This window comes from Panicum virgatum, chromosome 7N (genome assembly GCF_016808335.1).
Source record: "Panicum virgatum strain AP13 chromosome 7N, P.virgatum_v5, whole genome shotgun sequence".
NCBI lineage: Eukaryota > Viridiplantae > Streptophyta > Magnoliopsida > Poales > Poaceae > Panicum > Panicum virgatum.
In genome coordinates, this window is record NC_053151.1 from 32,856,053 (window position 1) to 32,883,985 (window position 27,933).

Sequence of the window (27,933 nt, forward strand, 5' to 3'; positions counted from 1 at the left end):
AAGGGAGGAGGGAGGGAGCAGAGGGCGGTGGGGGAGGAGGAGAGGGCGGCGGTGGAAGAGATAAGGATGATAGAGTAGGAAAAGAAAGTAGGAAGGGTATTTCAGACATTTTACTATTCAACTCAGAGAATCGGATCAAAATAATCAGGATTGCCAAACACCCTGCTTATTCAGACAGCCGATTCTTCAGGCAGCTGGCTTATCTCAGAATCCTGATTCTCAGAAAAGCGAGATTCAAAAAAGCGGAAACAAACAGGGCCTAAGTTGAACCAGCCACAGCCAAAAGCAAGCTAAAGAGGTGGAGGGGGGAGTAGGAAGGAAGGGGAATGAATGTCCCAGCGGCCAGCGCGCGGCAAGGTAGGCAGTTGTGCAGTGTGGCAGCAGGGCCCTTTCGCCGCCGCGCGGCGTGGGCGTGGCGGGCTCTCCGCTTCCGCTTTGGATCTTTGAACGGGACAGGCTTTCGGCCTCGGACCCACCCACAATCCAATCCAAGAGCCTCCAGCACAGGCAGGAGGAGGAGGCAGTGCTGCCTGCCTGCCTTTGCCCCTCTCGTCTGTTTGCCGCGCTGTTCTCGCGTGGGGAAGGGCGCTCCGCTTGCTTGCTTTGCTAGGGAAGCTTCCAAAGTAGTACTCGCGGTGGCGCGAAAGCGGCAGTTTGGATTGGATTTGGATGATCCGCGGCCGAACCAAGAGGAAACAAAAGAAGTGTAGGCGAGCCCCCCCCCCCCCCCCCCCCCGCGGCTTTGTTTCCCACCTGGCGGAATCTTCCAAAACAGCGCTCGGTGAGTGATCCGCACCCACAACTGCATGCGCTTTTCTCATCTTTCTTTTCCTTTTTTTTTCTCTTCGCGGCCTGCGGGCACGCCCCCGCTTCCCTTTCCTTCATCCCCTGCGATCCAAGCGCTAATCCTTCAGAATTTCATTTTTTACCCGCCGGTTAACACTGCCCCGTACTCTGCTTCTGTTTCTTAGCACCAAGCCGAGCCACGGGCCGGGTTTGCAGGCAGATGCACAGCAGCACAACCTCACAAGCAATGCAAGCCCTCACAACCACAAGTGAAGTATAGTACGAACTACCAAGGAACCAAAAATAAAAGTAGCGTGTTGCCTTGATGGGTGTTCATCCCTTTGGGCTTTACGCTTTTGGACCGGCCGAGATCTCCACCTCCTCACCCCGTCGCTCGTACAGACGCCGGCCTAGACGAGAGGACACTGGACGCCCCCTATATCACCGGAGTAAAAGCGCGCACGGCGGCGGCGGGGCATTGTGGAACAGCTTAGCGGAGATGCATGCCACGGTACGGTAGCCGGAGCTTTCCTTCCGCATCGCCATTGTTCTCATGTCGCGAGGCTAGGCTCCGGCATGCAGTAGCGCGCCGCAGCTAGCAATCCGCTTGGAGCATCCATCGCCCCCGGCCGCCGGTTGTTGCAGGAGTGAGTTCGATCGAGGAGAGAATGGGAGTCCTTAGCCTCGCGGCGCTGGCGGTTCTTGTCCTCGCCGCGCTCCTGAGCTCCGGCCCTACCGAGGTCCGCGGCGTCCCGGTGCCGGCGGCCGCTCCCGCCGCCGGCCGGACGGGAGACGGAGACCGGGGCGCCTTGCCGCCAGAGCAGCGACGACCAAGGAGGAGCGGCGGCCGCACTGCCGCTGCTGCTAGCGGCGCGCGCGCCAGGCTCGACGCGTCCAGCGGGGAGGCCGCGGCGGGCGGCGGGTCCCCCGCCTCCGCGGTGTTCGACCCCGACAGGATGAGCAAGCGCCGGGTCCGGAGAGGCTCCGACCCCATACACAACAAGTGCTGATCGCTGCCCCTCGTCGACACCAGAGCTTCCAAGTGTCGATTCTCTTGGTTTTCTTCTGATTTTTTTTCTCTTCTCGAACTTTTTCCCTCTCGATCCCCCCGCCCCCCCCCCCCCCCCCCCGCCCCCATTTAGCACTCGTTTTTTTATCTCTAAGGCTTCAAGAGCTCTTCTGCCTAGGGTGTGCAAACGATTTTGCCACAAAATGTAATACTAGCTTGTACAGAGAATGCATCATGCCAATCAAAGACGAGTGGGCACGTTGAGATCCACCTCTTGCATTGTATGTAACCTCGTGTCTAGCTTGAGTTGCTTGGCGAATGTGTAACCGAGCTCCAAATAAAAGTTCATAGGAGTAGGACACGCGCAGTTTTTTTATATGAAGAGAACTCTATTACTCTTCTGTCACAGCTAAATCGCTGGACAGTGGACACCAAACCCTCAAGAGTTTGAGGTACAGAGTCCCAGATGGTAAAAGTTTCCACCTGGTAAATTACATCCCAAGGCAGCAAGTTCATGCGCTAGCCTATTACAAGTTCGCGAACAATAAAAAATATTCACAGGATGCAAACTCCATAGCCTTCAGTATTTTGATCTCTGTGACAATGCCCCCCATAGCGGAGAGTCTATAGTCTTCCCCTTCGATTGCTGCCTTCACCATTAACTCGTCCGACTCCATCACAACATTGGCCATCCCCAAACTGGCTACTGCCCTGAGATCCTCCCTGCATGCAAGTGGCTCTGCGTGGAAGGCGCTCTGTAATGCTTCTTCGCTGCCTGCACCCGCATTTCGCACAACCCCTTGGCCATCTCTAATCACATACCCTCAGCCGTCCGCACCAGTTAGCTGAGAAAATGCGCCGTCAACATCAATCTTCAGTTTGCCTTCAGTCGGCTTGCTCCACTTCTCCCCCTGATGAACATCCGACAACAGAGCTGGGTCAGTCATGCTATCAGCGCGGGCCGCCACAGCATACACCATTTGTTCCTCTCATTCCACCAGAGCCACAATAACGTAACCACAGTCATTTGTTGCTCCTCTGGAAGTTTCAGGATCTTTATCATTATTTGTATTGGGGACATGGAAAAAAATTTCGGACGGTAAATCCGGTTTACCGGGAAATTTACCGTTACCGGTTGTGTTCGAGAAACGAATTTCGGTGTAATTTCGCATTTACCGGTTTTAAATTTGAAAATTTCAAAAAAAATATATATAATAGGATAAAAATCTGATAAAAAACTAGACATTTTTATGAGCATTTTGGACTAATATTTTTTTGAAATGTAACCTCATATGTTGTGTAAAAAAAAAGAAACGGACATTTTACTGTTGTAGCACTCACCTTATCCATTTGCACACCCCGAGCTGCCGGCCATCCTCCCCATTTCTCCTCCTCCCACGCCCGAGCTGCTCCCTCCTTGTCTCCCGGCGATTTCCGACTGGATCCCACCAGTTTCCACGCTCCTGGAGGCGGTTTCCGACCGGCAGAAGCGGTTTCCGGGCGGGCGCGGGCGCCGGTGCCGCTGCCGGCCGCTCCCTCCATTTCTCGAACCCTACCCGGCGGCAACGGCAGCAGCAGGAGCTAGGGGTGGCGGCCGGCCACCGGGGCGCTAGGCAAGCAGGCTGCAAGCGGCGGTGTCTTGCTGGTGGGCAGGCTTGGCGGGGCGCGCACGGCACGAGGAGGGCACAGGGCAGCTGAGCAGCGGCCGTCGCGGGCGGCGGGTCGGAGCTGAAGCCAGCCGCGGCTGCCGCGCGGGGAGACGAGAGCGGAGCGCCGGGGCGGCCTGCAGCGGCGCGGCGCAGCAGCAGCGGGCAGTGGCGTAGGGCGGCACTGCGACACCGGGCACGGGCGCACGGCGACCGCGGCACCGCAGCAGGCAGCTCGCGCGTAGCCTCTGCTCAAAATTGGACCATTGCTAAGGTCAATTTCTCTGAACACAAATTGTTATTTTCTACCGTGGTCAACATTTTTCGGTACTTACGCAGAGAATTCCACCGAAAATACAACAGAAACCGGTCGGTATAGCCGGTAAACCGTGATTTCAAATTTGAATTCTTTTACCGGCCGGTATATCCGGTAAACTGGCGGTTTTCGGTGATTTACCGTTACCGGTAACACCCGGTAAATGACTTACCGCCGGTAAGTTTTTCCCTGATTGGGGAGCATTCCTCTATCAGGTCGAGCCGGACATCCTCCAGGTTGAGCTCGCGCCAAAGTTCCTTGACCTCCTTGCATCTCAACATCAGGTGTGCACCATCCTCATCAAGCCACCCACACATGCAGCAGCGTGTATCTAGCTTCATTCCCCTCCGTTTCAGTATAGCCCTTACAGTTACAGCCAGTGTGTTATTGCACATCCTCCACAGGAAATGTTTGATCTTCAGCTGATATTGGATACCCCACATAGTTTTCTCCAGAAGGGATCATCGCCCTGGCTTGTGCCAGCTCCTCCCGGCATGCTAGCAAATTGGGCCATGTATGCCGATTTAACTGAAAATTTCCCTTTGCTATCATAATGCCAACCCACAATATCTTCCAGCTCCACATGGATCGGCAGGGGCTTGATAATTTTGACATCCTCTTCCCAGAAAGTCTAGTTCAGAAGCTGGTCGTCCCATTTTTCAGAGGCTGGGGCGATCAGGTCTGCAACTCTTCTCAGCAAAGTTCGGCCTTTTGGAGTGATCGGCCTACGTGTCACCTCTTGATGCCTTGACCATTGCCCACTCACCAAATAATTCCCTCCTTCAGAACTTCAACTCCCAACATAATGCTCAATAATTTACCGGTTTTGATTTTGTTTGTATAAAAAATACATGGGGGTTCAATGATGCTTGATTTGGCTATTGTCATGATGATTTGTTTAATATTTTCAGGCTACAAATTTCAGAGTATCTGTAAGGTATGTTTCACTCAGTGTGATAGTACAGTTAGGTCTAGGAATGGAATGATGAGCAGTTGATTCAATACTTAAAATGGGTCCGCGTCAGGAATTTCTTACACATGCTTCCTGAAAACAACTTCTGAGTATATGTTTACAAAAACTGAGAAGCTGATATACGTATAGTTGATGGAATCAGTGGGCATCCTGCTAGCATCCCCACATAGTATCCAGCACTTCTTGGCACTAAAAAAGCAATTGTTTTACACTGACCACATCCTGGTAGAACAAACAGTTAATGTGAATTGTTGGAGTGCATTTGTTGATTCATAGTTGTAGGTTGGTTCGTGCCAAACTACTAATAACGGTGCAGAGGTTGGTGAGGCAGATTGTGACACAGCACTTCTCCAGAAAATCCCATGGGCAAACACCAGAGTACATGATGTTGATAAATAAATAAATTGATTGCGAAATGTCTGGAGTGACCTGGGAAAAGACAGTATTTGGTGAGGGCCACGGGCTTGTCACAAGAACAACTGAATTTTCAGCATGCTCTGTGAAGGTCTTCTGAAAAAAAAATAAAGAACTTTGTTGTATATGGTAGATATGTGATGTATCACCAGATAAGAAATAACTATTTAGACTGGGTGCATATTGTTATGTTATGGGCTTATAAAAGAAAACAAATGCATCGTCCAATGATCGAGTTCACTAGCCGGTGACTTGCGATGAAAAATTACTGTACACACATAATTCTAAGCAAATTAGGGTTCTGATCATCCCTTCCAAAGTTCCCTAAATCATTTGAACTCCAAACATCAATCAATTCCTTTGAAATTCTAATGTTTTTCCAAACCTCTGTTTTATCATCCACCCTTCTATTCCTTCCTTTTTCTTCCATTCCTATATTTTTATTTCCAGACTACTGTCCAACCCAACAACACCCCCGCTCTCTCTATCCGACCCTGCTCTGCCCTGCTCCCCCTACCCGACCCGGACGCATTGGCTGTGTTTGGTTTTCTAGAAAGGAATCTAGAATGCATCTTCTAGACTCCACATAAAAGTCTCAATGAAATCTATTTGTTAAACTTTTTCAATGATAGATGTAACCTTTCACAACAAATCTAATAATAATAATTAATTGATGATTACCCACAGTAATACTATAATAACCATTTTTAATCACGCGGTCAAAAATCTCATTAGATTAGTCTCATGCTAAAGTACTTCATTCTGGAGTTGGTTTTTTAAACTGAAACACCATAATTAGCGGTTAAAGTTTTATTATTCCTGCAATTCCAGTTAACCAAACAAGCCCACTGCGCCGCCACCCACGTGCCTGCCACCCCGCCCGCACTACCGCCGCCGGAGGACGCACCTGTGCCGCGGCCCGCCGGCGAAGGACCTCCATCACCGGCACACCCGCGACGATCTACAGCTCCGACGTGCCTGCAAGGCTACAAGGGTGCTCTGCGGCTCTGCCACAGTGCCACGCCTGCGGTGGTGACTCAGCAGCAGCCCGGCGACCTCCAGTGAGTTCCTTCCCCTTCGACTTGTTCGGCGGCCGGCGGCCCTAACCTCTATCGATCTAGTCTTTTTAATCTTGTTCTTCGATTCGGTTCTTGAATAGGTCCTTCGGTCCTAAACACCCCCTTCTTGTTTGTTTTTCCTTGCTCCTTCGGTCCTCCATGATCTTCCCCCAATCTGCCGATTGTTGATTAGGTCCGCAGAGACGATCAATCAACTGTATACTTGTTTTAACTGTTATTTATTTATTTAAAAAATGTGATGAAACGTATCCACGTTTTTTTTTTGGAAAAATGCCGTGTTCGCGTGTCCATATCCGTGCTGGATCCGATCCGGCCAAGAAGCACATCTTTGCTGATGTTTGGCAAGTGCTTCTGGTGGTTGTTATCAGTGTCCTGAGAGGTCAGTGGTTCTGCTGTTCTGCTCCTGGGTTCTGTAGTGACCCCAGTGGCATAGCTAACATCCACGGCAGGAGTGGAAGCCTATGAATATACGGTACTCTATTGTCTCTTACTCTCTTCTATACCACAGCATAGTTATTAGGACCGGACCGGACCGGAGATTGAACCGGTTAGGCCGTCGGTTCACTGGTCCAACAGTTTAGAACCTGTTGAACCACTGGTTCGATTATTTTGTCACTAATACTTTGAACTGGTATAGAAATACCATATGAACAAACATTATGTACAGCTAATGAGAAAGAAAGTTTCACAAGAGCTACAATAATTGACAGCTTAACACCCATATTTTGATCAGATAATTGAATCATGATTCTACAACTACCATGACGCTGCGTGGAATTGTTTTAGGCTAACATGATCAGATAATTGAATCATGATTCTACAATCTCATCTCTACGTTTGATATGATAACTCACATCATATAGAAAGTATTTAGTATGGATTTATCATGAAATCATGCTGTTACAGTTACTTAGCTCAAACAGGGGATTGAGCCCCTAGCATATTAGTAGTAAGGACTGCACAAATAGCTGCCAATTTTCAGTGATCACATATGGGTGAACAATGAACACACTTTATTGAATCCTCCACCACAACACCCACACTCCATCTCATCGATGCTTATTTCATTCTCTTTTACTTGTTTCTGAGAAAAATTGATTTTTTTTATTTTATTTTCACAGTGCAGATAGAAGTGGGGCTTGTGTGGATATGAAGGAATAAGTGGCCATCTTAAGAGAATTTGGAACAACAGAGGGCATGGAAAACCTGCTACCTGAAGATGTACTCACCAACATCATCCACCTTCTCGCACCATGCTACCTTGCCATATCCCGTTGCGTCTGCAAGGCCTGGTGTACCATCATTGATGCCCACAACCTGCTGCGTATGGACCTCCTCCCACGGTCGTTGTGTGGAATCTTCATTAACTTTAATGAGTTAAGTATGTCAGAGTTCTTCTCCCGCCCCTCAAAAGGCCCAATGGTATCTGGCAACTTTGACTATTTGCCTCTCAGCTCCCGCATCATAGGCCACTGCAATGGGCTTCTCTTATTTCACAAGTATGTGGTTAACCCAGCCACACGACAGTCGGCGCCACTGCCCCCATGCCCAAGCCCAAATATGGTCGTAGAGCACTTTTTCCACAGGAAGTACCTTGTCTTCGACCCCACATTGTCACCGCATTATGAGGTATTCATGATCCCTAAGATCCAACAACCCAATGTGAGGTATAACATGTTGAATTCAGATGACAAGTTAGACCCTGCAATAGAGGAATTAGATTGGCCACCATCGCCTTGCATCCTGAATGTGTTCTCATCAAGGACAAAGGTGTGGGAGGAGAGGTCATTTGTTTGAGAAGGGGAGGCTGCAGGGAATGTTGCTGACATGCTTTTGGATCACCCATATGTTCCAGACACTTCTGTCTCTTGGCGGGGAGTACTTTATGTATATTGCCAAAACAAGTTTGTTATGAGGTAAATACTCACTTCATTGGCATTGGCATTCATCTTTGTACCTAGTAATGAAATGAAAATTCAAAAGTCGTTTATTAATATTTCTCAAATATTTGATTCTTGTAGAATATCATTATCCAATGGGAAATATCAAGTAATCAAGCCACCTTTAGATTACGAGGGGATGTCATACACAAATCTTTATTTGGGAAAATCAGTGAAAGGGGTGTACTGTGCTGTGCATCACTTGACATCCCATTTTGTGATATATATTCTTGATGAATCGAGTGGCAAAATGGAGTGGGTATTCAAGGATTCGTGTAGTATTGAGCCATGTCAAATAATTGACGGGCCTGGACCCTGGACTTTACAAGATATTAACAATCAGGAGCAGGGATTTGAGTATGAAGATGGTAACAATGAGGCAGTGGAAGAGGACAGGTTTGAATGGGACTCAGACAATGATAATGTTATTGAGAGCAACAGTAGGGGCAAGTATAACTCTGGTGGTTATATTAATTTTCTTGAAAGGTGGGGCAGCTATAACTCTGGTGGTTATATTGATTTTCTTGGATTTCACCCTTAAGGAGGTTATCTTCTTGAGTCATACGTTGAGAAGAGGATTGGCCTACCACTTAAATAGCTCAAAGATTCAAGACTTGGGCAACCTCCATCCAACAAATTATGGAACAGAGGTGGGCATTCAGCCATTTATAGAAGAGTCTTTTCCATACACACCTTGGATGGGATGGTTTCCAGAGGACAATTAATTTCGTCTGGAAGATTACGATGTAGTATTGCATATGAGGCATTGGTCACTACTACAGAACCCTCAATTTGTCTCGGTTGGAAAACTCCTGTTGTCCTGGTTTCCCAACCGGGACTGCTAGGTCGGGACAAAAGGGGTTTTTTTTTTGTCCCGGGTCTGGCAACCGGAATCAAAGGGTCTGCCACCGCCCACGTGGCGGGAGCACCCTTTGGTCCTGGTTGGTGTTAACAACCGGGACCAAAGGTCCTTTTTCTTTTTCCTGTCATCCTTTTCTCATTTCTTTTTCATTTCAATTCAATTATACTTTTCATTTCAATTATATATATATGTGTGAATTCCTTTACGTATGGAAATTATTCAGGACAAATTATATAGACAAATATCTATGTGTGTGTGTGTGGCGCGCGCAAAAGTGGAAATATTAATTGCAACTCTTTTCAAAATGAGTTCAAACATTGACAAAGGTTTTTACTTACTTCTAGCTCTCAATCAGCATATGCCTCCCAAGGACCTCTCATAGCATGAATGTTCTCGCAAACATAGTATCCGCATAAATTATTGCCTTGTGCCTGCCTCCGACACTTTAAGATAAAAGAAGTCATCAGGTATCTATATGAATATATAATAAAAGTATTGAAATGTACAAAGCAGCATCTCGTATGTACTAGAAAGTCTGTCTTCCATTTTAGTTCGTTCTGAAATTACCTTTATGGTTTTTAACGAATTTATTCCAAATCGTGCACGTGATTGAGAACAATTAAATTGAAGTAATGAATGATTTCAAAGTAATGGTGATTGAGGGAGTAGTACTAGAATTAGTTTTTCAACATGTCACGCATGTCTTTGTATTGGCCTGGATCTCTCCTCAATAAATCCATAACTATCACTAAGCTCATGTTAGGAAGTATGACAATCAGTATCCAGTGATCACTACAAGATTATATGGAGGTGGTCGTTGTTAGGGTTTAGTCTATACTCAATTATACGGAATTAGAAAGAGTTACACGGCAGAAAACACTCACGCAAAGTTGTACGGAAACAATATTTTCTACTTGTCGTGATGAACAGATATGTACTTGTATAAGCTTCGGAATATTTCATCAGGTTTCTCACGTAGATTCTTGCAATTCACAACGATTGGGTCAACGAAGCCGAGGTGGGAGTACCCTTTTTCTGCAAGTTTGAGTCTCCATCTACATGATACAAAATAGAACAAGAGATCAGAAGATTGAGGTCCTGCAATAATATACGTTACTTATATTTGTTAACGACGTAAAACTTAAAGAACACCACTTACAGAACCCATAAGACGAGCATAGAGATGTCGAGGGCATCCTGATGGTATAGTTAGTACACTTCTTCCCAATTTATCCATATAATGGCCTCCCCACAAAGGAACTCTTCATCTTTAATCTTTGTGCCCTGCATGAAGACGCATTGCGACATCGCAAGCATGTACAGGTCATGTAGCCTTTGCGTTTGCGTTGGCAGCGCAGCCACGATTTGGGGAGGGAGTGGGGGGAGGGGACAAGAAACTTCCCCAGCTCATAGTGACATCTAGTCACTTTGGCCATTGGAATTTTCGTTTGCCCTGCAACCTCAGCCGTCGTGAGCTTCGATGTTTGCAAAAAGGAATAAGTCTATTTTTGACCCCTTAATTATTGGGTTTGTCCAACTTTAACCCCCAACTACGAAACCGGACACAATGGACACCCTAAGTTGTAATACCGTGCAACTTTGGCACCTGTGCTCATTTTCAGTGGTTTTGCGCTGATGTGGCGGCGGTTTTGGACACGTGGCGCTGACGTGGCGGATAGAGGGAGAGACTCAGAGAGAGAGAGAGCAGAGCAGAGCCATTGCCGCCGCCGCCGCGTCCGCCGCCCGCACGCTCGCGCCACCGCCGTCGAGGCCGGCTCCTGTAGCTCCTCCCCGGTCTGCCCGGCCTCTGCTCCTGCTCCCGAGCGTCGCGCGCCTCCAGCCGTGTGCAAGCCTGAGCGCCCGCACCTGGTCCTCCTCCTGCACGCCGTCGTACGCGCCGCCGCCACGCGTCCTGCACACGCCCGTGCGCCACCGCGCCTGGCAGTGCTGCTGGCTACCGCGCCGCTGGGCCCCAGGCCCCTGCTGCAGAGCACGCAGCAAGCCTGGCCATCTTGGGCGGCGCCTCGGCGGTCGGCGGCGGCAAGAGGACATGATCTAGGTGCGCCCAATACAGGCGTCCTTCCCCTTCACCGCCTTGGTTCGCACCCACACCAGAGCATGCCGCGGCGGAGCGTGCGCGTGCCAGCAGCGAGCGCGGCGCGGCGTGGACGCCCTCAAGCCCAGCACTCCTACCGTGGCGGACCCCAAGCCCGCTGCCACTGCTGCCGGACAGACCGGGGAGGAGCGCGAGGAGGAGGACCCGCCGACGCGCCCGCCCGAGGCGGCCAGCGCCACAGCGTGCGGCCCGGCGGACGCCGCCGCGGCGAGCAGCGCGCCGGCCAGGAGGAACGCGAGCGCAGGCTGCTTGAGCACCGCGAGCGCGTTGAGCACGGACCTCCTGAGCGCGTTGAGGGCGATGAGCGGCTGGGTACGCGCCAGCTCGCCTTCCTCCTGCCTCGTGGCGGGTGGCGGGAGGCGGCGGTGGGCGCGGAGGGCGGGTAGGCGCACGGGCCTGAGGAGGAGGAGGAGGAGGAGGAGGCCGGGGCGGGGCGGGAGGGGGGCGGGCGCGGGAGCAGGGAGGAAGGAGGCGCGTGGCCTCGAGGAGGGAGGTGGCGGCCATCATCGGCGGCGCGCGGCGTTCGGCGAGCATGGCGGGGCCTCGTCGGCCGCAGGGGCGGCGCGCGCGAGGAGGCAACATGCTCTGCTCCCTCTCTTTGAGTCTCTCCCTCTCTCCCCCCCCACTATGGCACGTGGGCCTCAGGCCCCACCTGACGGCCACCTCAGCGCCACGTGTCCAAAACCGCCACCACGTCACCTCAAAACCACTGAAAACGAGCCCGGGTGCCAAAGTTGCACGGTATTACAACTTAGGGTGTCTATTGTGGCTGGTTTTGTAGTTGGGGGTTAAAGTTGGACAAACCCAATAGTTGAGGGGTTAAAAATGGACTTTTTCCTTGCAAAAAAGCAATTAAGTCTTGTTTTTCCGGCTGTTGCAGTCTGAGGGGCTCTATTGATTGCTTCTTTTGGGCTCCGAACTGTGGAACCTCGGATGACGACGACTTTGATTTCTTCTTCTTATCATAAGACTTCATAATCTACCAGTCGTAGTCTGAAGGCCGTTCTGGCGGAATGAATTTTTTCTTATTTGCTTCGGACATTTGAATAAAAAATTTCTAATCTGCTGGATTTATTTGTTTTTCCTTCTTCTCTGGCTTCTTCGGTTTTAAGAGCTCTTAACCCTTTCAGCAGTGCCCTTCTCGCATTCTTTAATACGAGTCTCCTTTGTTTTTTTCTTCGGTTGCTTCTTCTTCGGAGGCTCCTTAACCAATGCTTGCTTCTTCGGTGGCAGTTTTTGCTTCTTTGACGGTGGCAGTGGAGGTGAGCATGGAGGCGACGGTGACGCTTGAGTGTTCATCGGCTGCCCATGAGATGATGGTGATGGAGAATGTTCCGGTGAATCTCGTAGAGACGGTGGTGCCCTTTGAGAGGGTTGCGGAGATGCCAGCCTTGTTGTCCGATCATCGGACTTGAGGATGATGTAGAGCTTATCCCATAGGATGTAGCTATGAATGGCCTCTGCTAGTGTCCTCTCCCCGTCGCCTCCAGGAATATCAAGCTCGAGCGTCCCCCAACCCTCGCACTCCTACTCCACGCCGACTCTTGCGTATCCAGACGGAATCTCCTGCCCATGGTGCATGTCGCCTGGTTGGGTTGGCATAGCGGTACCGTACGCAACCATGAACGTTAAGTTCTTGACGGCACTCTGCAGGTCACAAGGTGTTCGCTGGGTGATTTCATCCACTAGATAGCGCTGCTGGGCCGTCGCTTCAACTGCGGGGATTGCCTTCGTATCGACAGGGACGTCAGTTTAAGCGCAGTTGCTTTTCCGCTGAGATAGATCTGTGGTGACATTAGGCTCTAGAGGCGCTGCATGTGCTTGCTGTTGGTGGTCATTGCTAAGGCCACTGCGCGTTGAACCTCATCCGCCAGTCTTGCATCATGTGAGAGGACCTGTTCCTCTAGCCTTCGCAAGTGCTCTCGCTTCTCATTCTTTCTTCTTTGCTGATTTCTATATAATTCTGTGTAATCCCTGAACCCATACTTCCATGGAACCAAGACTTTGCCTCATGTGTGCCCAGGATGTTCAGGATTCTCAAGGGCGTAAGTCAACTTATCCCTTTCTCTATCAGGCTGGAATGTTCCCTGGGCAACTGCTTGTATGGCCTCCTATAGTATCTGGGATGCGCGCTAAATTTTTTGGCCATAACTGCAGGCCCCAGTCATTGGGTCCAAGCTTCCGCCATGATCATAAAACTAGGTCCTTGACCGTTCAGGCCAGTTTATGGTCGCAGGTGTGATACCTCTGTCAAGCAGATCCTGCTCCATCTTGTCTCATTTTGATTTAGTGAGCTTGTAGGCTCCTTGCCCTAGAGTGTGATGGTATACTTTCTTCGATGTATTATTTTTGGGCTTTTGCACCTTCTGAATCCTAAACTCGGACACTTGTATTGCGCAAATGCTTCCCAGTGGGTGCTCAGGACAAGCTGTGAGGTGCAACTTGAGAGTTCATACCAGCTGAGTTTCTCAAGTTATTCATTGTATCCACTAAGATACTATTTGATGTTAGACTACAGAACATGTGACCTGTTTGCTGTTACTGTTACATGAGCTCCTGCTATTTTCTGCTTCCGTAGTTCCGTATGCTTGCTACGATGGAAGTTATAAATCAACAGTTATGGTCATTCTCATGAAGAAGAACGTCCCATTCATGATGTGCGATAAGTCCCGTACTCAAATAACAGTTGACCATGGCAGTGTTCAAGTTTCTAATCCCACGTTTAGCTACGTAATGTGAAATACTTAATTTTTATTTACAGGAAACAAAGCTGAGCACTATTGACCAGTTCACAGCCTCCTACCTGGGAGGCCATCGCCTCAATAGCTTCATTTACAAGCCTGCAAGTGGGCCTAGTGGCACACGTGGTGGGATTCTTTTGCTTTGGGATGATAACTTTGCTGACTTATGTGATGTTGTCATTGGGGAATTTCTTATTTCTGCTACGGTCAAACTGCGGGAGAATGCAATTTCCTTCCTCCTCACTACTGTCTATGGGCCATCTAGGTGTACAAGGAAACAAGCTTTCCTCCAGGAGCTATCCAACGCCAAACCGGCAGGAGGAATTCAATGGCTAATCCTAGGAGACTTCAATTTGATTTTGAAGGCAAGCGACAAGAATAACCGCATTTTAAATCGCAGGCTCATGAGACAATTCCGCGACACGCTTGACGACTGTGAACTTAAAGAAATCAGCCTACAAAATCGCAAGTTTACCTGGAGCAATGAGAGGACAAATCCCAGCTTGGCAAAGTTAGATCATGTATACTGCAATGCCGAGTGGGATACAGTTTTCGACAAGCATGTACTACACGCTCTGTCCACTTCTCTTTCAGATCATTGTCCAATTCTCCTCTCCAACCAAAGCGGTCCACGCCGGCCACGCTCTTTCAAGTTTGAGAATTTCTGGACCAAATTGCCGGGCTTCCATGAAACGGTGGCAGCGGCGGAAGGAAAGTAATTCAGACCACTACGAGCCGTTTCACGTACTATATCACAGATTGGGGGAAACTGCTAAAGCACTGAGAAAATGGAGTAACTCGCTTATTTCAGATGCAAAGCTGCAGCTACATATGGCTCTTGAGATTATTTTAAGGCTAGACAGCACAAGAACACCGCCAACTGTCCGAAGAAGAACTACAGTTGAGAAAGAAACTGAAAGTTCGGGTCTTGGGCCTAGCGGCAGTTGAAAGAGCTAGGAAAAAGCAGGTGTCAAGAATAACAAATCTCAAACTAGGTGATGCCAACACAAAAAAATTTCACAGGAGGGCAAATGCAAGACGAAGGAAAAATTACATTCAGAGACTACAAAATGGGAGAGGCTGGGCAGTTACACATGATGAGAAGGTCGCGGTGGCCCAAACACACTTCGGCGAAATAATGGGACGACCACCTCAGCGATCCACTGATTTGAATTGGGATGCCATCGACATTACACAGCATGATCTGAGAGGTTTAGACACACCATTCACAGAACAACAACAACATAGCATTTTTTCCCAAGCAAGTTGGGGTAGGCTAGAGATGAAACCCGAAAGAAAAAAGTTCAAGGTTCAGGCACATTGATAGCTAGTCTCCAAGCGCTCCTATCCAAAGCTATCTCTTTAGAGATATTCCAATTCTTAAGGTCTCTCTTAACCAACTCATCCCACGTCAGTTTAGGTCTACCTCTACCCCTCTTTACATTATCGACCCGCTCAAGAACCCCATTACGCACCGGCGCCTCAGGAGGCCTTCGTTGGACATGTCCAAACCATCTCAGCCGATGCTGAGTAAGTTTCTCCTCAATTGGTGCCACCCCGACCATATCCCGAATAACTTCGTTCCGGACTCTATCACTCCTTGTACGCCCGCCATCAACCATTCACAGAAGAAGAGTTAAAAAATGCAATCAACCAAATGCCATCCGACAAAGCACCGGGGCCGGATGGATTTACAGGGGCCTTCCTAAAGTCGTGCTGGGACATCATAAAAGATGTCATCATTGCTGCAGCAAACTCTTTCCACTCCCTCCGATGCTCCAGCCTGCAAATTATCAACTCCGCCAACATTGTTTTGCTGCCAAAAAAAGAGGGTGCAGCTGCTATAACTGACTTCCGGCCAATTAGCTTGATTCATTCCTTTGTCAGATAATCACAAAGGCACTTGCTCTGCGCCTTGCCCCTTTCATGAACAGCATCGTTTCAACGAATCAAAGCACCTTTATCAAGAAGAGAAGCATACATGACAACTACCTGGCAGTGAGGAATATGGCAAGGCGTTTCCATAGAAATCGAAGCCCAACCCTTTTCTTCAAGCTTGATATTGCCAAGGCTTTCGACTCCGTACGATGGGATTATCTGCTAACTTTGCTGCAGAAACTGGGTTTCCCTGTTAGATGGAGAGAAATGATTGCACACCTACTATCAACATCGTGCTCACAAATCCTACTCAATGGGGTTCCAACCCGGCCAATTCAGCATGGCCGCGGCCTGCGTCAAGGCGACCCCCTCTCACCGCTTTTATTCGTCATTGCTATTGACCCCTTGCAAAAGCTCCTCAACCTAGCAACTGAAAGGGGGATTTTCAGCAAAGTAAGAGGCAGTGCACCAGGAATTCGAGTCTCCTTGTATGCGGATGATGCCGCACTCTTCCTTGCCCCAGCTAAGAAGGAAGTATCCTCCCTTGCAGCGCTACTCACTTTATTTGGAGAAGCAACTGGACTGAAGACAAATTTTCACAAATCTACAGTGGTGCCCATACATTGCAATGGTCTAAATTTGAGACACGTGTTAGCTGAGTTAGCTGCAAAGAGCGCACACTTTCCGATCAAGTATTTGGGCCTCCCTCTGACCACTGGCGCGCTTGCGGAGGGTTGATTTCCAGCCTCTTCTTGACAAGACAGTGGCAAAGCTTAACAGTTGGAATGGAAGAAATTTGAACTACACTGGAAGGTTAACTCTGGTCAAATAGGTCCTCACTTCACAGGTTGTTTACTTCCTGACGGCTTTACGTGCACCAAAGGCAACCTTGCAGGATATTGATGCAAGGCGCAAACAGTTTCTTTGGGCCGGCACAGAGAGAACTACGGGGGCCAAGTGCAAGGTAAATTGGACAAGGGCTGCACGATCGAAGAAGAATGGAGGTCTAGGTATCGTACACCTCGGCAAATTTGTGAGAGCTCTCAGTCTTCGTTGGCTTTGGCGTGACTAGAATCCAGAGGGCAAACCTTGGGTCGGCAATGAGCTTCGTTGCAACAAAACAGATAAGCATCTGTTTGCGGCAGCAACCACCATCAAAATTGGGAATGGGAAGAAAATAGCCTTTTGGAATAGTGCTTGGATGCAGGGCATACGTCCAAGGGACCTAGCACCATCAGTATACACTATCTCCAAGAAAAAAACAGAATGCTACATGAAGCACTCGCTACAAACACTTGGATAAAGGATTTGGACCTGTTACATTCATCCTTCTCCGTGCAACTCATCATAGAATTTGTGCAACTCTAGAAAATAGTCCAACAGGTGAACCTCACACCGCACATCCAAGATGAAATTTGCTGGGAATTCAACGAGTCGGGCCAGTTTTGAACAAGCTCCGCCTACTACGCACAGTTCCTTGGGTCAATGAGCACCAACTTCAACCAGATCATTTGGTCGGCCTGGGCACCCCCAAAATGCAAATTTTTTAGCTGTCTAGCGGTACAAGATAGAATTTGGACGGCAGATAGATTGAGCGCATGGGGTTGGCCACATAACCCAACATGTTCTTTTTGCCGTAGCTGTCCGGAGACAGGAAATCACCTTTCTGTCGACTGCAGGTTCACCAGGCGCATTTGGGCTGCCTTATCATCTTGGATTGGGGATCTGTCTCTGCACCCGGCAAACTGGACATGCACAAACTCGGTCCATGAGTGGTGGTCGAAGATGGCTGCGATAAGAGGAGTTTCGCGCAAGGGTTTAAAATCTCTTATCATTCTAGTTTGCTGGGAGATTTGGAATGAGCGTAATGCACGTATCTTTGACAGTACAGAAGCGCCTTCATTTACAGTGGCAAGGAAGATTAAGGGAGAGGCTTCGGCTTGGATTTTGGCTGGGGCGAAACACCTGGCGTGTCTAATTAGTGGAGCTTGAGTTTTCCTCTAGCGAGCTCGAATGCGGGCCTCTCTTTGTATAGTGTAAAGTTTTGTTGCTTGTTCTAGTTTTGTACTCTGGCTTTGGCCCTTCCTTTTTAATACAACAGGCAGCTCTCCTGCCGGTTACGTTTCAAAAAAAAAAGAAATAGTTAAATCCATCGTTTCATTATTGGATGGTCTTGCTTCTTTTTTCACTTCCATTTTCACTTTACTTTTATGCTCCTCTTAATGTAATAATGTGCAGATATTGTGTGTTTTTTTAGAAAAAAAATGAATCTAAGTGTCATAAAACAAGAAGAAAAATATGGTTTTTTCATGAAAAATCGAACTGATGAGAATCGCTCTGTTCGGTTTGGCTTCTTTCGGCTTATTTTCTCTCACAGAATACTATTGAACCTGTCAAAATCCAACCTGCCGAACGCTATGAATCAATTTGCCAGAGATGCATGCTCTAGGCTTACAAAAGCAATCCACACAGCCACGATATGGATTTGACTTGAGCATCATTTTTCTCTATTTCTAGCCATAGTTCCGCCAAATAATTATCGATCCCTTGCTGATTCAAGTTCCAGCATAACGAAAATTCAAACAAGGCTATATATACTCCACAGCTCCCTCCTGCTATGTTTTATTTTGTGTCAATTTTATATGTATGAGTGTATATTAGATTTTGTTTGTACTAATTTATATCTTATTTGTGTGGCAACACATGCGTATAATAGATTCTATTTTTTACAAATTTTTATTTAAATATGTGACAACTTTTATTTTCCGACAATTTGTATATAAACTTATGTGTACAACAACTTACTCCTTTTTTCTACTAATGTGTATGGCATCTTATGTTTGTGTAAACTTTGGTATATGACTTGTTTTATTTTTATGACAAATTATGCTTGTAACAGAATATTGGGATGGATGCAACCTACCAAGTACCAAATCTGATGGAGTTTGACGAGTTAAAGCTAAGGAAGCAAGTTCTTGTGGAATGGTTCAAAGCGCAGCCAACAAGATATAATATAAGAGTGCTTTTCATCTTCAAGGGAAAGGCAAAGATGGCACAACACTAGGCAAGAGGAAGAGTGGGTGAAGGGTGGAGGTGGCAATGCATTTTTGATGATGTAATGAATGATTTTGACCATCATAAATACCGAAGTATCCCGCTGTAATATAAAAAGATGGTCATGGCTCCTACATATGTTTTTATCTTTTTTTGTAATATATGGGAATCTTGTGTGCACACTAGCAACTTGTGCAATATATAGATGAGTCAAAGTAGCAACATGTGTGTATTTTCTTTTTGAAATAGCAACTTGTGTACCTCACATTTGCATATGTTCCTGACAACTTACGGATTAATAAATTACCACATCATAAATTTTGGATAGAATCAAGTTGCTCAATCGTGGTTTAATAAATTAAAAATGAAAAAATTGTTGGTTGCATTTCTAACACATTATCCATGCAGCAGCAAACCTGTTTAGTTATCCATCTAAGAGCTTTTTTTTCTATGCTTCCTAGCTGGCTTGGCTGGGCGAGGTGATGTGGCATGTTCAGCACAACTACAATAGCCACACGATGTTTTCTTTGGCGGAAGAAACCCTCCTGCTTCTTTTGTTAATGGTGGGTCTTCAATCTAAGCACCAGCAACATGCGAGCCTGGAACAAGTTGCTAGTCACAATAAGTTCAAGTTGCTAGAAATAATTAATATAGCTTGCTAGGACTAAACAGTACAAGCTGCTATCTGCAGCTATGACTGTATGATTTTTTTTTTTAAAAAAACTATTTGTACCACTAAGCTATTGAGCCACATTAGGATCCCCAACTCATGGATGATGAGCTTGCTTTCTTGCACATTGGGATCCCCCAAACCTTCAATAGTGGCAGCACGACACACCATCTCTCTTAAACTTGCAACAAATGCAACTATATAAGAACTTGTTGGGGAGAGCTACTGCTAGGCACTTGCAGACCATCACCGATACTACGCACTGACGGCAAAGTTGTATCAAGAACTTGTTGGGACTCCAGAACTAAAGGCACCATAAGAAAATCTTGCTCTTCGAACAAGGAATGACTTACAAGATCTACATCCGGCACAGCAAGAGCACCTATTGGTTGATTCTGATAAAAAACCGAAAAGATATTTTGAACTTGTAAAGGATAAATATTAGACAGAAGTTTTGAATTTTTTATGCAACAATATAAAAAATTGCTACACCATAAAATACACAAGTTCCAGTAATAACCAGGACAACTTATATTTATTATTGCTACACGTATATAAGTTGCTACAATAATGAACACAAGTCATCAAACGAGAACAAACTTAATACATATAAGTTGCCATCTCAGGACAACAATCTATACACAGATGGGGAATTCCAACAATAAGAACACAAATTACTATGCACACAAGTTGTTAGCAATTTTTTTTGTCAAACAGCAATAAAAAGAGTTGGGGGATGGATTTATTGATGAATTACCTCCAATTCGAAGCACCTAGAAAAGATTTACGAATATGGAAGGGGAATAGATCATTTTTCCCACGCAGATCAAGGGAGGAGGACTAGAGGCACAGAAGGGAACCAAGGAGGACGAGGGAAGGTGCAGATTGGAGGATTGGGACCATGAGGGGGATGCAGATTGCGAGGAAGGAGAGGAAGAGGAGGAGGAGAAAGAGGAGGCAATTTTTTGGCAGGTTGGACATGAGGCGAGATCCTGTGGTGGTTTGTAGTGGTTGCGGCTGCTATGCGGTGCGTTCATGGAGTTGCATCTCGGAGGAGAAGAAGATTTGCCGGGGGGGTGCAGCCACAGCAGGGGCAGCGCACTCTCCTCCCCCTCAAGCACGCGGACTACTGTCGGGAGGAAACAGGGGTCGCGCGCTGGCCTATCGTGCGATAGGTCGTGCGTTATCCCGATCCTTTTTACAAGGCTACCTCGGTGGCATTCGTTTTTTAAGAAAAAGGAGACTCTTTGGCCTCTGCAACTACATACAGATAAGCTTTTACAATATTCTTAGCACACAAGCTGGCAAAATAGAGAAAAGTGTACACATTGAAGGAATTAAAAGCAAAGTTTATTATTGCTTCTTCATCCATTCTTGGTAAAAATATCCAAGACGACAATCTCCAATAACTTACTCACCAAATATGCGGTCTTCCTTATATCTTCAAGTATTCATGCCTTTTAAAATGGCTAGCTGGCTAGCTGAAACAGAATATAAATAAATAAGCCGACGGGAAGGAGAAATAAATTTTGGGAGATTTTACTTGATGACACTCCAAGCATGCTTGAACTGCAGCAAAAAAGTAAGAGTGCATTCAAAGTTTTTATAGCTGATTCTCTCGTTTTTTTAGAGAGAAGTGATTCTCTGCAGATTCTGTGAAATGATTCTCTAAAATAAACTAAGGGATGAAGCTGAAATAAGTAGCTTTCCGCGAAGTAAATCTCCAGCCTATCTTAAGGATTTATGTTAAATAATAAAAAAATCACTAACATAAAATCGTTTCTCTTCAGATAATCAAAATCAGATAAAGCAAACAACATGTCCTAACAACATGTGGGCCAGGGGCAGCAGGGTGCTCCACTTGGTAGCGCTAAGAACAACTCCAACAGCTTGATTTTCCCCTATCCCCTTTCCACTTTTTCTCAATATAGGGAATTGATGCTAAAAAAACTCCTCCAACAGATTGATTTTCCATCTCTCTTTCCCCTTTATTTTTTCTCAATCCCCAATATTACATCTCCAATCCCCAATAGAAAGAGAACAAACCGCATCTCCCTTTCCTCCCGACCGCCCCCCGCCGTCGCCTCCCGGGGGCCGCCAGGGCCGCGCTCCCCGGCACCACCGCGCCCAGCGCCGCCAGGGCAGCGCCCGCCGCCGCCGACGAGCCTCAAGCCTCCGCCCGTCTCGTCCCCCTCCACCGATGCTTCAGTGGAGACCGCCGCCCATGGAGGCCGGACCGCCGCCCTTGGAGGCCGCCGGGACGGTGCGCTGGCCCGACCTCTCCCAGGTCGCGGCCATAGGCATGGTCCCAATGGAGGGGTGGCTGGCTGCGTCGCCCATGGGCATGCCCTCCATGGAGGGGTCGCCGGCCATGCCGCCCATGGGCATGCCCGGCGCAGCGCCCCTTCTTGGGCCAAGGGCACCGTGGGCGGTCGCTCCACCTGCTGCGACAAGCTTGGTGCCCCCAAGGCCGAACGCCCCACGACAACCCAAGAAAACTACCACCGGCTTGCCAAAGGCAGCGAGGAAGAAGCCGGGCCCGAAGAAGAAGATGCCTTCTTCAACTCTGGTGGCCTCTGCTTCAACACCGACAACAAATTCTTCAGCGTCGGCAAGCATCGCAGCTCCCAATTGTGGCACCGAGGAAGACACTCATGTTGCCAACAACGTGTTTGATGGAATGTCTGCAAGATATGATATATCAGTTGCGTTCTCATTTCTACTCAAGAGATACTACAACAGTGAAAATGATATGGAATTATTGCAGACATATAGTTCATTCTATCATATGTGCATGACACATTGACACTTGATGAGGTTGCACCGCGGTCACCTTTCTGGAAACATTGAAAATTTCTGTATTTAACTGGTCCTAGAAAAAAAGGAGCTTTAATGTGGTCAAACAGGCTCACTTCTTTAGTTGTGTTAGTTTTCTGTTCAGACATGCTGTTAGCTGACAGGCTCGATCTAGATGTTGGCTTGGTTATGAATGAGTTATTTCTGTAAGCATGATGTTTCTGCATGGTTATGGATGTTGGCTTGTGTGCTCAAGCATACTTGTTCAGGTTTTTTTCAAGCTTCACACACTGCCTGCTTTCAGTTCTGGTAAGTGCACAGAATGAGGGTGCAGACCAATATATTGGTTTAAATTCAGTCTCAATGGTTGTTCACTGGTAGTTGCAACAGAATTTCAGTATTCAGTCATTTCATATGAATGATTGAAGATGCCATGTATTGGTTTAAATTCAGTCTCAAATAATCTTATTTGAATCTTAGGTTTCTGTTGTTATTTACTGAATATCAACTCAGCTTCTTGAACCTTTGCAAAGTGTGCTGTCTTGTTATTGCTTGGGTTTCTAATTGTCTTGACAAAGATGGACCATGAGGGATAAATGCCATCTGCGAGATAGTAGCCCATAGTGTAATCATGGCCATTGACTTGAAAGTTCACAGGTGGAGCCTTCCCAGCAGCAAGCCTTGCAAACAGAGGAGATCTATGGAGGACATTGATGTCATTGTGAGAACCAGGCATCCCAAAGTATGCATGCCTAATCCATAGATCATGTGATGCGACTGCTTCCAAAATGATTGTAGGATCATGGCAATGCCCGGTGAATTGCCCATGCCATGCTGTAGGACAATTCTTCCACTGCCAGTGCATGCAATCTATGCATCCAAGCATCCCAGGGAAGCCTCTAGCGGCACCCATTTGCATAAGTCTTGCGGTGTCCTCCTCATTTGGTGCTCGCAGGTATTGCTCCCCAAAAACCTCAACCACAGCTTTGACAAACTCCCTTAGGCTCTCAATTATGGTGCTCTCTGCGATGTAAAGTGTCTCATCAAGAGAATCAGTAGGAACCCCATAAGCAAGCATGCGCAATGCTGCAGTGATCTTCTTCAAAGCACTATGGCCAAGATCCCCGGCTGCATTCCTCCTTTGCTGAAAATATGGACATTGTGCTTCTACAGCACCTGCAATGCGCAAGAACAACTCCTTTGACATTCTAAACTGCCGTCTAAATGTAACCGGACCAAACACAGGTTCTTCTGCAAAGTAGTCATCAAAGAGCTTTGCATCTCCTTTCTGCTTGTTTCGACGAACCACCTCATGCCCTTGCACAGAATCACCATGTTTGGGCTGCTCATTCTTTGCAAGATCAGCGAGCATTATAGCCGCCACATCATAGTCCTCATCCGATGACGAGTCATCTTCAACTTCAAGCAACCTCAGGAGCAATGAGTCCATCTGCACATAACCCACAGAAAAATAAGTTGTCTGGTAAATATGAGCAACATATCATTGATACATACATTGATACATCCTTATTGTCTAACAATGCTCAAATTCAGACAACCTTCGTGAATGAATAATACAAAAGGCATGTAAAAGTACCTGTACTATAATATCATGTTCTGCACATAAATTTCCTGCACCAACTACTAGTTGTTCCGAATTCCATAAGTGTCAGATATTAGTGGCATCTCCTATTCATGTTTCAGATTTAGCTCAGGATCATAGCATAGGAACTCACATCAGAAATTTGGCAGGACGAGGGCAGCTCAGCAAATACAAAGACTGAACCTTGTGGATTGAAGCTGATGTGAAAGCCAAAATCTTTCAGCAGCTGAAGGATGAAGTCTCTTCTCACCTCATAGTCCTTACCAAAGTAAATACAGTTATATAGTGAGAGAATTCAATTTGAAATACTCATGGTAAATTGGTAAACGTTAGAGGTGTGAAGGCTCACTTTTTTCAGGGACGAATAGAAGTCCGGTGTGCTGGAATGGTACAGTGCAGCTTCTTGGAATGGTACAGGAGCTGAATCCTCTGCTGGCCCGGCTGGAGCTGCGGCAGGAAACAAGAATATCTGAATATCTGGCGCAGGAAGGGCGGCCCGGCAATGGCGTACTGCTGGTCCTCTGCTCTGCAGTCCGCGCCTCGGCTCGCCGCCGGAACGGGCGCTGGCCCGCCGCCGCGTTGCGGAGCAAGAAGGGCGGCCCGGCACTGCTCTGCAGCGCGCTGCCGGCGCTGGCCGTCGTCACCAGGTGCCGACGGGGCGCGCGCGCTCACCCTGGCCCCGCTGGCGGACGCTCACCCTGCTGTTTTCCGATGAAGGAGGGCGCCGGCGGCGGACCGCTGCTGTATTCCGATGAAAGAGGGCGCCGGCGGCGGCTCACACTGCTGGCCACAACACGAGGGCGCCGGCGGCGGCTCCCTACTCGCGACGGGGAGAGGAGCACGAGGGGAGGGGAGGGGAAAGGAAACGAAGGAGATGAGACAATGACAAGCTGACCTCACCTGACAGGAGTGGGGGGGGAGAGAAAAGACAAAAATTAAGCTTGTGAAGCAGCTCTCCTCTAAAAATTGAAAGTTGGAAAGAAAATTTCCCTATATATTACTAGTAAGGTGCCCGTGCTAACGCCACGAGTAAATTTCAAACGTACACAAAACAATACATGTTGTAGCTTCTGCTTTTGCCGAATCCCATCCAAGCATACCGCAGCTTTTGCTTCCTCAACATCCCTGCAATGGGACACAGAACACGTCATCCAGTTAATTTGGTTGCCCATCTCTTATCTCGGATAGTTAGCTTGCCTGTGCTATCGCTATGGGTGACACTTCATCCATACACATCAAAACAATGAAAAGAGAAAATATATATGTTTCATTCGATTTAGACAGTATGTTCTTACGATACTCTCAGGCCTTTAGAAGTATAGATGAACTCGCAGATCGTATAAAAACAAAATCAGGAGCTAGCTACCTTGTACAGCAGGAAGCAAATTTCCTTTTCCGCTCTTCCTATTCTGATGGAGAAGCTCATTTCTGCTCTCTTCGCTCTCAAGCAACTCACACAGCAAGAAGCAACCTGGCTCTTTGCTTGGCTATATTCTTATCCAGTAGCTACCTTGTGTATCACTACCAGAATCCAGAGGTATCTGATTCATCAAATCCAAAAAAATGGGAGGCACATTAAATTCAGCTGTACACACATCCTACTTGACCATAATCATCAGATAATTTCGTGTATACATCATATCAGTAAAAAGCAATATAATGCTAAGAACTATCTGTAAATGAAGGATCTCAGAATGGTGAGAAGCATGTTACCAGCGGATTAAAAAACATGTTGGCATATCCATGATGCAGTGTGGCTGAAAAAAACATGTCTAAGATTTGGGATAACACAAATCATAATTGTATAATTGTTGCTCCGCATCAACAAACACCTAAATAACACTTGTGTTTATGCTAGAGCATACCAGAAAGATGCACATCACCAAATAACTTTTCAAAGGTATTAAATTTAGATTACAAGTTCTACAGCTGTTCCGAATGAGAGAATGATTTACCACCTCTCAATTGCACAATTGCATCCCATTCTTTGACGATCTCATCTATCTTGTCGCCAAAAAGTGTATCACTCTGAAGGAAGTGCTCAGCATCTTCAAGGTCAACGGTTTGGCCTGCCTCTGTCAAGGTGGAAAGTAAGGGTAAGCGGATAGCAGAAGGTTCAAACCAGTGCTCTAGTAAGTAAAGTTCCAAAATCGTACACACATGTAGAAAATGTAAGGCACAGGTAACAAGGGGGCAAGCACATGCAAGGGCCAATTCTTTGGCTTCAGCATACTCCTTTGACAATTTCTTGATGCTATCAAGCTGCCCCTGAAGTTATGATGTTATATTTCCAACCCATTAACACAGCATAACAATTCTCGAATCAGGCCTTAAGGAAATTAAGAGGAAGCAAAGGTCCATCTTAATGAGATTATGTTCAAATAAAACTGGAAGGATCATAACCTCACAGGAAGTGTGTAAACTGCAAATCATGAAGTAGTGTAAATGCAGTGTCTCACTGAGTGTGCATCAGTGAGGTGAAAAATATGTCACCAATCTTATTTATGTATCCATAGGTGCAAATTACTTGAAACACCAACACAAGGATAAAAAACCATACTAAAAACTCATGTTGTTGTGTCAATAATCTAAGTACTCTTTGGTGCAATATACTGAAAATACAAATGCTAATGCTTGACTTCACACTGGCAAAAATCACATACTTGTCACAGGCAAATTTGACTCGTTTATTCTGCAATGCAGTCAAGCCCTTGACCTGCTTCTCACTGCCATCACACCCAGCAAATTCATGTAGCCAAACAAAAACATGCCTTTATCCAGCATCCTTTTGACAAGGGCTGGCACGAGTTGCACTCCATTTTGCTTACCCTTAATGACAACGTTTCAACAGAGAAAAAGTTTCATGTATTAACATTCCATTTCAGAAGCACCAAATTATTGGCCTAAAAATATATGCCACAAACATGTTGTGCCCATAAGAACATCCCCTCAGAAGCATTTCCTAAAACATAATGTGCCCATAAGAATGTGAAATCACACTAATCAGAGTAGGGGCCTCCACCTCTCGAGAGCCATAGACAGCAACAATGACCCAGGTGTTGCCCATCTCAACCAGCGCCGACCAAAAATACCATGGATAGCTGAAAAAACACCATTGCCATGTATACATGAACAGACTATAGGCATGGACATATACCAAAAGGAAGGAAAAGGGAAGAGCTCACCTAGGCAGCAGCAAGCTTGTTGAGGTGTCACTGGTAGACTGTGGAAGTTAATTTTGTTACCGCTGCGAGCAAATCAAATCATAAAGTACTGCATATGAGTCCAGTAGTGTAAGAGAACGCGAACCAGGTCCATAGCAATGTGGGCATCATGTTTTGCTCGTGGGAGTTAGCAAGAACTTGATCTTTTATATGGTAGCTTACCATTGGAGCTTGATAACATGTCATGGCATCATCTTGTGATTCTTCTACCTTGCAGTTTACCGTCGATCTTGACCTTGATGCTGTTAGAAGACAATGCCCCAGAAAATCGCAGTTAGCTTGATTATGTGATTTACCTTGCCCCCAAAGTTTCTTTCTTTTTTACAATCACCTCAGTGGTGCTCTACAAATCTGATTGGAACAGGAGGAAAAGACATACTGTGAACGCCATATGAGGAACCAATTCCATTTGTATGCATATACATATACTGGATTTATTAGGCAATAAGCAAATGATGATCCATTGCAAATTAGTTCTCTAATTTTTAAATTACTTACCATAGACTGTTGCATTTCATACCCACACACAAAATGAAATCAGCCCATGTGCAGGTTCAGATGAAAAAGAAACCGTACCTCTTGATCAGGTAAGAGCTCTATTAGCTTCTTTACTCTTTGTGGGATTTGCCATATCTCACGAACTATGGGCTTCATTGTGGAAGTTACTTCTCCAATGCTTATGGTAATGCCTTGCTGCTGAAATAGTTGACTCTTCTCAGCTCTATTCAAGAAGAATGCCCTACAGGACACATGAAACAGAAACACTTTAAGAAAGGTGGTGACTAATCAACATGCATACAAATGATGCTGCCAGCTAGTTTCCTAA

The 27,933-nt window shown here is 46.7% G+C and overlaps 2 protein-coding genes, 1 long non-coding RNA gene and 1 pseudogene across 4 annotated transcripts; 2 read left to right on the forward strand and 2 right to left on the reverse strand.

Annotated features, from left to right (window-relative positions):
* Positions 1–943: 943 nt before the first annotated feature.
* On the forward strand, positions 944–1,906 carry LOC120683437. Its single transcript, XM_039965520.1, has one exon. The coding sequence runs from the start codon at positions 1,455–1,457 to the stop codon at positions 1,794–1,796; it is 342 nt and encodes a 113-aa protein (XP_039821454.1). The 5' UTR covers positions 944–1,454; the 3' UTR covers positions 1,797–1,906.
* A 4,081-nt stretch (positions 1,907–5,987) lies between these two features.
* Positions 5,988–8,914, forward strand: LOC120683855 (annotated as a pseudogene).
* Positions 8,915–21,687: 12,773 nt separating this feature from the next.
* On the reverse strand, positions 21,688–24,522 carry LOC120682573. The gene is made up of 4 exons (XM_039964534.1): positions 24,233–24,522; positions 24,017–24,142; positions 22,804–23,730; positions 21,688–22,168 (listed from the first exon to the last, which is right to left on the reverse strand). Exons 3-4 carry the CDS (start codon positions 23,728–23,730, stop codon positions 21,983–21,985), a joined length of 1,113 nt encoding a protein of 370 aa, XP_039820468.1. The 5' UTR covers positions 24,017–24,142; positions 24,233–24,522; the 3' UTR covers positions 21,688–21,982.
* A 267-nt stretch (positions 24,523–24,789) lies between these two features.
* Positions 24,790–26,539, reverse strand: LOC120682574. Of its 2 annotated transcripts, XR_005678489.1 has the most exons (4): positions 26,044–26,539; positions 25,842–25,958; positions 25,250–25,424; positions 24,790–25,008 (listed from the first exon to the last, which is right to left on the reverse strand). It is a non-coding gene; the product is annotated as an uncharacterized LOC120682574 (long non-coding RNA). The 2 variants fall into 2 exon arrangements; XR_005678488.1 differs by having other exon boundaries at positions 25,842–26,539.
* Between the last annotated feature and the right edge of the window lie 1,394 nt (positions 26,540–27,933).

Bases quoted from the DNA above. Each gene is read 5' to 3' on its own strand.
- LOC120683437 (XM_039965520.1), top strand. From the start codon at position 1,455: ATGGGAGTCCTTAGCCTCGCGGCGCTGGCGGTTCTTGTCCTCGCCGCG.
- LOC120682573 (XM_039964534.1), bottom strand. From the start codon at position 23,730: ATGGACTCATTGCTCCTGAGGTTGCTTGAAGTTGAAGATGACTCGTCA. The intron at 22,169-22,803 runs GTTCAAGAAGCT...CATATCTTGCAG, and splicing joins AGACAGCACACTTTGCAAAG to ACATTCCATCAAACACGTTG.